We start from the raw sequence: 8,570 nt of genomic DNA on the forward strand, positions 1-8,570 counted from the left end.
GGCCAGGACCACAGCAGAGGACCAAAGGGACTTTTACCTTTTGTGAAGCTCCACGATTGAGATCACAGCAGGATAAAGGAGGAGTTCTATTTTCCCCACGCGTAAAACAGGGATAATACTTCTGTATCAGCAATCACTGACGAGAGAAGGGCAAAGTAACACAGTAGTTGTAATTTACGTTCACGAAACGTACCTCTGGCTGCCTGGGTTCTGGTTTGCAGCGCGCCTCTCCACGCCACACCTCACAGGCAGCGATTCTTGGCTCCCTCGGAGCCTCTAACAGGGAGTCTCGCACTGGCAGCGCTGACAAAGCAACAGCCCATCTTCGGAAATGCTGGTCGGTAAGGGACGTTCAGTTAACTTCAGTGTTTAAGAGCAAACATTTGAAAACACGGTTACTGTGTTCCTGCCAAAACTTTTAACATTCCAAATGCCTGGTAACAAAGAGAGACTTTCTTTTTATGACAGGGACTGGGAAGGTACACTCCCATTTTGCAGTGTGTTGTCTTGAGTCTATTAATGCCACTGAAGTCTATGGGCCTTTACAGCTGCCAAGAGGCTTTTCTTTGCACAGATATTAGCTACAAAGTCAATACAAATTTGTCCTTCCTTAATAAGGACTGCACAGCCACACTTCAAGATTCGTGACTCAAAGCAGAATATTTCTTAAGAGACACTGCGGTATAATGGATCTCCACATCCCACCTGCAGTGAAGCCTTCACAACTGTTTACAAATAGTTTATGAACAGGTTTAAAGATAGAGTGTATTTAAATAGTAACTACACGCATACTGTAAACTATATAGACTGCCCTATTTTCCTGTGTTTCAGATGGGAAGATAACTGGTATTTTGTTCACAGCCTTCAGCCATTAAAGCAGAAAAGACAGCTAAGAATGACGTTCCTGCAAATACTGAAGATGACTTAATTTTTCACTTCGAGGTGAAACTTAGTTTCTACTGAAAGAAGGCTACAAAGCCTTACAGCTGCATCCTCTTAATTAACCAATTCAGAGCTGAAGGAATCATTACGGAATCACCAGCAGTAGGTGTACAGTAGGCACACCAGGGTATTTTTTTAAAAGTTCTTCTGTTGCTCATTCCGCAGCCCATATTATCATCATTATGGAAAGAAAAGGCAAGTCCTGCAGCTCCTTCAGTCTACTCAGTGATGCAGCTTAGAATGACACAAGAAAGTCACATACATGTGACGAAACATTCCTCACCTTCTATTATACGTTAGTCTGCATTCCGTATAACTGCCTGACAGCAGAGTACTGACACTGATGCTAAACTGAACTAACCCACGAATGAACCATCTATTTTCTTTTGGAGTACACAGCTTTGAAGATGTAATTTATTCCAGGAATCACTTGAATTCAGGTATTTCCCTTGACAGTAATGGCATTCGTGGACACTGGTAATACTTAAAAGTTGGGGGGGGGGTGTTTGTTTTTAAATATTCACTTCTCATTCTAATATTTTCAGTTTTAAATTTAAATAGTTGCCTATTCCTCCAGCATTAGTTGTTTTGGATGCCAATAAAAAATAGGAAAACTTTTCAAGAGTTAAATTCCCCCATATTGAAATACAATGGAAAAAAGTAAACACATTATTACAAAATTATGGAAAAACAAAACGAAGAAAAAAAGTTTATTTCCAGATATACAAAACACCTATTCTCTCATTTCTCCATCTTCTTCCTCTTCTTCCACACCTCTGATGTACAAAACATTATTGCACCTGTAAAGAGAAACAAAGCATTCCCTTAACTGTAAGTGTTTTAATTTTCTGCCCCTTTATACACATTAAGCATTTTCCTCTCTGAGTGTAGCCTGGCAACAGCCAAATTCCACATAACAAAATTGCTGCTGTTGACCACGTACAGCTTTCCACAAAGGTCGTCACAACTGCGAAAACACTGAGTTTATAAAAGCAGTAACTGGCTGACAATGCTGTACGAGAGATCTTTACTCTTGGGTTAACAGTTATGGTCGAGTTTAATTTCCAAGCATGCAAAATGCTTTTGGTAGCAAAACACTAATACGCTCTACTAGTGCCAAGAGATTGATATACAGTAATCTGGAAGACTAAGGTATTTAGTTACCTGAAAAAGAGATCATTAATGCTTCTTTACGAATATTTTCAAAATTCATTTTCCCTCCCCTCAGAAGGGATCCCGTAGCCTTCACACAGGAGTTACACTAACACTTAGCATCGCAGTTAGACAAAACCCGCAAGTTTCAGCGTGAGTGACAAGATTTACGGCCGCTGCCCCAGATATCTCGATTACCTTATCAAAACTTCACCCAGGTGTCCGGACAGCGCACCGTCTATGTACTCCTCTGTGTTCGCAAGCTTGAGAAGAAGAACCGGCACAACTCGGGAGTGATTATAAGGCAAAAAAAGAAAACGCTTCGCAACGCAGACGGCGGGTTTACCCCGCGGCCCGCCACCCCCCCACAGCAACCGGGCCGGGCCCAGCGACCCCGCTCCCACCACCGACCCCTCAGAACCCCCAAACACCCCCCCGGCGGGGGTCTTACCCCCTCCCCTCACCTGCATGTTCATGTACCCGTCGACGGAGACGAGGTAACCCTTGTACTCCATCCCCCACTTCAGCTTCACCATCACCGGTTTCCCCGTCAGCCCGTTGAGGAAGGGTTTGGGGTTGAGGGGCAGGCTCTGCCGGCGGAGAGCAAACGGGTCAGACCCTTCCCGCCCCTCACCGCCGCCTCAGGGCCGTTAACGGCTCCCGAGAACACACACCCCCCCACCCCGCGCCCTCACCATGGCGACGGGACGGCGGCGGCCCGCGCGGGAAACTCCTCGTGCGCGCAGCGGGAGAACGGGCGGTCCAACCGCTCTCCGCTTCCGCTTCCGGGGAGAGCGCCGCTACCTCCTCTGACCCCGCGCCGCACTTCTGATAGGCTGAGACCCTCCCCCTTACCCCGCCCCGAAAAGAGAAGCGGGGCCACCCATTGGCTCGGCCTCTCTCATTGGTCGGGTTGAGCGCCCTCCTCTCTTTAGCAACCAATCGGCGGCGCTGTGAGGCGCGCCGGGGCTGCTGGGCGCCGCCATGTTGTGGTGGGCCGCGTTTCCCTCCTCACCTCAGGCCTTTCCCTGCGCGCCTCAGGCCTTTCCCTCCTCACCTCAGGCCTTTCCCTCCTCGCAGGCCCCAAGGGGCCGGTTTCACCCCCCTCCAGGCCGGCAACAACCTCATTTAGCCTTGAAAGTCGGACGGCCGGAGCAGCAGCTGCCCTCCCGGCCGGGGGTGGAGGCACCGCTCCTGTGCAGTCGGGTGTGTGCGTGCGGGTGGGCCCGTGTCCCTTCCCAGCGGGGTGCTGCTTGCTTTTCACCTCGGGATTTACCGGCTCTGAGGACCGTGTCCGGCTCAGCAGCAGTTAAGCCTGTCTTGTGTTTCCTTCTCTGTCCGTACAGGTCGATCTCCACGAGGTGGCGGTGGCTCGTCACGGGAGGCTTCGGGCAAACTCCCTTCGTGTTTACCTGCCGGCCTCGCGGGCGCTGAAAGCGTGGCGGCATCCATCCGTGTTTAAGAATAAACTTGCGGACCAGTGCTTTTTCGTTACTCCACACGCATGGATAGAAAAGCTCGGAGGTTATAAGACACATAAGCGATGTCTTTGCCAATGCGCGAGTGCTCTACTCGGGCTCATTTGGCTCCCAGGTGAAGAAGTTGCTAGAGCTTTTCTTGGCTGTAGCGAGCATCAGCCTTTTTGCACTCATGAACGTCTGTCCTGCTCTAGCTATAATTTGTGACGCAACATTTGACAGGCAAATAGGTTGAACCAGTGTTTGTACTGTTTACTGATTTGTCACATCTACACTAGTGTCTTCTACTACTCTGTCTCTGAAGTCATCAAGTGCCACAATGTGTATTTATGTTCCTGCGTACAGCATATTCCCTTCATCTTTAATGTATTGGGTGCTGAATGTGGAAAACATACATTCAGGAACTAACCTTTCTGTAACAGAACTATTACATTTTTTTGTGCACCTTACCTCCCAAAGGTCAGTCTAGTGCCTTAGTGTTGAAAGCAAAACCATTGTCACCTGCTTTCATCTGAGTGTTTAATGCTGTTGACTCAACAACCTGTCTTCTCCAGATCCAGACTGTCCTCACACACAGTGGTTGTGATACCTTTGTGGATGCGTAAGAATGAGTAAGAGTTGGAATTGTAATTGTCTTTAACCGGCATGTATCAAAAGTGCACTCAGATACTTGCTTCCATGATCATTAGAAATGAGTGTGGTTTTTCTTTCAGGGTGTATTGGATGGGCAACAACGACAACATCAAAATTATGCTAATAGTCTTTCTGGTAGCAAGACTTAACTGTGGGCCAGCTGAAAGAGTAACTAAGTTGTAAGATTTCTGTAAGGAAGTCTGTGTTGAGGCTATGTAGGAAAAGCGTGAACACAACAGGAAATGGTGTGTATATAGCAAAATTTTTCATGCCACTTGGAATAGCTGATTTCAAGTGGTAACATGTATAATATGGCAGAACGCAATGAGCTTAGAGTGAGTGTCTGCGATAAAGTCATACTGTGGGAGTAATTTTTGCACTTCTCTGACAATTGCCAAGGATAAATCTGTATATCTGTGACTGGCAATATAACAGCTTTGGTATGTTATCTGTAAACAGCACTTCTTATTTTTATATATTGAACCAATTTTGATCACAATGTCTCCTACTTATGTTGAGAAAACTTCTTGTGTACCAAGAAATACAGGAGCAATTACGTTCAGCTTTTAATACTCTCTGTTCCTCTGACAGATGAGTAAACATTCCAGCCCTGTTGTTACAAAGTTATCAAAACCCAGAAGAATTTCCCAGGGTCATAGATATCAGCCTAGAAGTCAGAGAGCCGGAGTGCCTGACTTCTGGTTTCACAATCGGTGCATGAATTCACGCGTCAGTAATCTCATCAGCTGTAGACTGGGTCTGCAGCAATTTTGTCTGGCAATAGGGTAGGAAGGAGTACTGAAAACACAGAATGCGTGACTACATCTGATGTAGTTAACAGGATAAATTGGTTAATCAGGAAATGAAATAGCTTTTGCTTCCCCCCCCCCCCCCCCCCCGTAAGGAATTTGCTGTTTACCTTGTTGACTGAATCGTTCTGACTCAAAGACAGTTTGCTTACGCTGGTCTTCTCCTGACCTTCAGCACCGGGGTGAAGTTCACCTTTTGTCCTCTTTGTATTTCCTCATGTAATAGGGGAAGTAATCGTTCGCATTCTTTTCTGCCTTTGGGCCAGGGTATTTAGGCTGCTGCTCAACAGGAAATGAACAGGAAAGAATTTTTGTCATAGATTACTCCAAACCTTGGGTCTTGGGTGGATGGATAGGATTTTCCCTTACAGCTCAAGGGTAGGAATTTAGCACGACTGCCTACACTCTGTTCCTGAGGAAACACATTAAGCAGCTGGACTTCCGACGGCAGCAGCATTTGGTGGAGGGACTCCTTAGATGGTGTTATCTGTGTAAGTGCAAATGCTCACTGACATCATTAACACGCCATGTCACCGTAATGCCAGGCAGAGGGGGCTAGCCTCTGTACCCTCACATCGCTGAGAGAAAGCTGAGCTGCCCAGAAATATTTCCTGATCGAGCTGAGCTTGCCGAGACAGGACCTCCCTGCCATAACCCCCTTCTGCCTGCCATAAACACATTTCTTAAGGAAACTCTCAGAGCTGCCCCATGTTCCAGCTTCTGGGCTGCACATTTAGTGACCCTCCCGTGCCTTTTCCTAGCGATATGCCAGTGTAAATGGGATTTTGCTCTGCGGCACTGCTCTCCTACATCAAACGAGTTATTTCTGATACCACGCGGTTATTTCTGCCAGAGTAGTAGCAGTGTCAACTTTGCCATCACACCGAAGACACTGTGAGATGAGCACCGGTTGCAATCAGAGAACTTAAAGCAGCCGTGAAGGCACAGCCCTGAATTAAGCTTGGGGAGAGCTGAGTTAACAAAAAGGAAGGTCCACCAGGAGACAGTGCCTTCAAAGGACAGGTTTGCATGAAAATAAATGCAGCGTAGCAGCACGGAGTTAGCCCTGCTAGGCGATGGATGAACCTCATCTTCTGGTTTTGTTGGGTTCATGATTGACAGAGCTGTGTAAGAACCTGCTGCTCTCCCCATACGAACCTGTCCCAGGTGATGTACCACCCTCCTTCCTCCCCCTTGCCAGACTCCCAAACTGCAGTGTCTGTTCTTGAAAATATTAGGTGATATGATGCCTCGGTCTAAGCTAGACAGTTAAGTAGCCCTGTGCAGACCAGGAGTTGATTTCTGACAAGCCCTCTATTCTAACTACTTGGGGATGCAGTGGTTATGACTTACGGACCTAGAAGGATTCTGGGGATGTGTGCACCCTTGGAGAGTTTTGCTGCTGTAGCAATACTAAAATGTGAAGAGGATCTAGGACTCAGGCCAAATCTTGCCATGAAATAAATTTATTTTTCCTTCAGCAATAGGCATCATGGAAGACTTGCCATTATAAATCATACTATAATGGAAAATTTGCTCTTGCCCACAAATTTTCTGCAGAAAGTATCTGATGAAATTTGGTCTGAAAATCTTTTCCAATAAGAAATACAAATTTTTTGTATGTGCAAAAAAATCTGTCGGTTATCAGCTCTTGGTGACTTGGGAACTGCCGTGGCAGTATATGTGGATTGCTGACAGCCCTCACATGAGGTATAATCCTGACCACCTGGGGCTTTGCCAGAGTAAACCAGTTTCTCTTCAAGCAGTGTTTTCACAGAGATCTCTACCAGTAAAACATCTTTCCTCTCTTTGTTGACGATTTGCCATTTTAATAACACTGTCTTTTATCAAATCTCCATCAATGAGGCAATAGCTGTCCACCACAGACCTTAAGTGTGGATCAGGACTGGGATCCAGTAGGTCGTGACATCAGGCTTCGGAAGAGCAGGGGTCTGTAATTTCTCTCCGAGATCCTCATTAACCAAACCAAAGCTGAGCTGTGCTACTGGTGGGTATACAGAATCCCAAGTGCGAGGAGCCTGATGTGAAGCACTCGAAGGGCAGGAGGTGGAGGTGAGCCTGGAAAGATGGAAAAAGAGGGTTTCTGCTTGGGTAGAGGATTCATGTGCAGTTTCAGATCAACACGACGCCTTTTTCCCACGGAGTGGTGTCGGTATGAAATGAGGTTTGAGGGGTGGCAGGTATATGCTAACAAAAGCCCAGATCTTGATGGAGTCACAAAACCTTTTTGCTCCCCCCCGCTACCATGGTGGTTTGCTGGAGTAGCTTTGCTGTGAACCTGTCACCAGGCTGGGCTGTGCCAGCGAGAAGGGGCATAGGATTTGTATTGTACAGAAATTATGGGAACATTAAAGCCTCCTTTTATCCATACTGAAAACCTTTATTTGTGCAAATAGTATTCATGGAAATTATGCAGCTACACTAAAGAGAGGCCCTTTAAGAATGTGTCTCTGAAAACACAGGCTCCTTTGCCAAGAAATAATGGGACTTCCTTAATTATCAGCTGTTATCTTCTGGTTTTGGCAAACTTTTGTTGCTTTATGTGCTGCTGTTTCTTTTATGCTTTGACATTAATGAATTGGAATTGAAATTATGTGCTGAGGAAAACAAAGTGATCTGTATAAATAATAAAATGGCATTCTTCTGTGTGTCAAAAAGGGGGGGCATCAAGCATTGTGCAGAAGGAATTTGGAAACTGTGCTTTCACACAGACATCTTAATGGAAACTAATAGCTGGCTCCAAATCACAGAAGTGGTTGAAGAGTTGGTGTTTTGAGAAATCTGTCTGAGCAGAGCTCAGAAACTCTGGTTGGTGTTGGAGGCTCTCTGTGTTAGGTGGCAAGCTGTATTTTAACAGAGGAGCTCATCTGCTGCATCTCTTGTCCTTCTGCTTCCAGCCATGGCTGAAATTCCAGTGGTGGTGGTACAAATGTAACAATAGTTTCTAAACTTTAATGATCTTTTATTCATGCTGAAGCCCTCTTGGACAAACAGTTACCCTGACAAACAGAGGAAAGCAGTTTTTAACAGTGAATCCTGGGGGGGGAGAGTTGTACAAGAGGTTCCCTCACCATTTCAGAGAAAGAGCTGAAGGAAACTAGCTGGAGAGGAGAAAGTAAGAGCGATAAATTCTGCTGGGTTAAAAGAAGGAGCTAAATCCAGGATTCCTGAGCTGCTTAGAAAACTCTCTGAACCCAGACAATATACTGCAGAGATGAGGCAGAGAAATAGGAGCCTAGGTCCAAGAGAAACCCATGAGTCATCAAGGCTGACTGGCAGCTGTAGGGACAAATAGGTCCTGAAGTCCCTCTATTACACTGCGAGGCTTTAACGTGCAGTCAGTGGTTTTATTAATTTGGCTAGATACATCTATTCTTGTGATAGCCAAAGGGAAGAGTGATTTGGGGTCGGAGCCTCTGCGAAGTCTGCTGGGCTATTTGCTGTTTGCATCTCTCCCAGGGGAACCAGAGCTGGTCCTGGGGCAGCTGAGCCAGAAAGTCTCATTTCCAGGAAGGGTCCGCAGACAGAAAAAATC

General features: G+C 46.3%; 1 protein-coding gene and 1 long non-coding RNA gene across 2 annotated transcripts; one reads left to right on the forward strand and one right to left on the reverse strand.

Annotated features, from left to right (window-relative positions):
* Positions 1-1,622: 1,622 nt before the first annotated feature.
* Positions 1,623-2,900, reverse strand: SNRPF (small nuclear ribonucleoprotein polypeptide F). The gene is made up of 4 exons (XM_030003223.2): positions 2,790-2,900; positions 2,559-2,684; positions 2,293-2,357; positions 1,623-1,742 (listed from the first exon to the last, which is right to left on the reverse strand). The coding sequence occupies exons 1-4, from the start codon at positions 2,790-2,792 to the stop codon at positions 1,676-1,678; spliced, it is 261 nt and encodes an 86-aa protein (XP_029859083.1). The 5' UTR covers positions 2,793-2,900; the 3' UTR covers positions 1,623-1,675.
* Positions 2,901-3,075: 175 nt separating this feature from the next.
* On the forward strand, positions 3,076-7,412 carry LOC115336361. The gene is made up of 2 exons (XR_003921733.1): positions 3,076-3,302; positions 3,441-7,412. It is a non-coding gene; the product is annotated as an uncharacterized LOC115336361 (long non-coding RNA).
* Positions 7,413-8,570: the final 1,158 nt, after the last annotated feature.

The sequence above is a fragment of the Aquila chrysaetos genome, chromosome 26 (assembly GCF_900496995.4).
Source record: "Aquila chrysaetos chrysaetos chromosome 26, bAquChr1.4, whole genome shotgun sequence".
Classification (NCBI taxonomy): domain Eukaryota; kingdom Metazoa; phylum Chordata; class Aves; order Accipitriformes; family Accipitridae; genus Aquila; species Aquila chrysaetos.

Coding starts and splice junctions, on each gene's coding strand:
- SNRPF (XM_030003223.2), bottom strand. Junction 2,358..2,558: donor ACGGGTACATGAACATGCAG/GTGAGGGGAGGG, acceptor CTTCTTCTCAAG/CTTGCGAACACAGAGGAGTA. Junction 1,743..2,292: donor CTGGGTGAAGTTTTGATAAG/GTAATCGAGATA, acceptor TTCTCTTTACAG/GTGCAATAATGTTTTGTACA.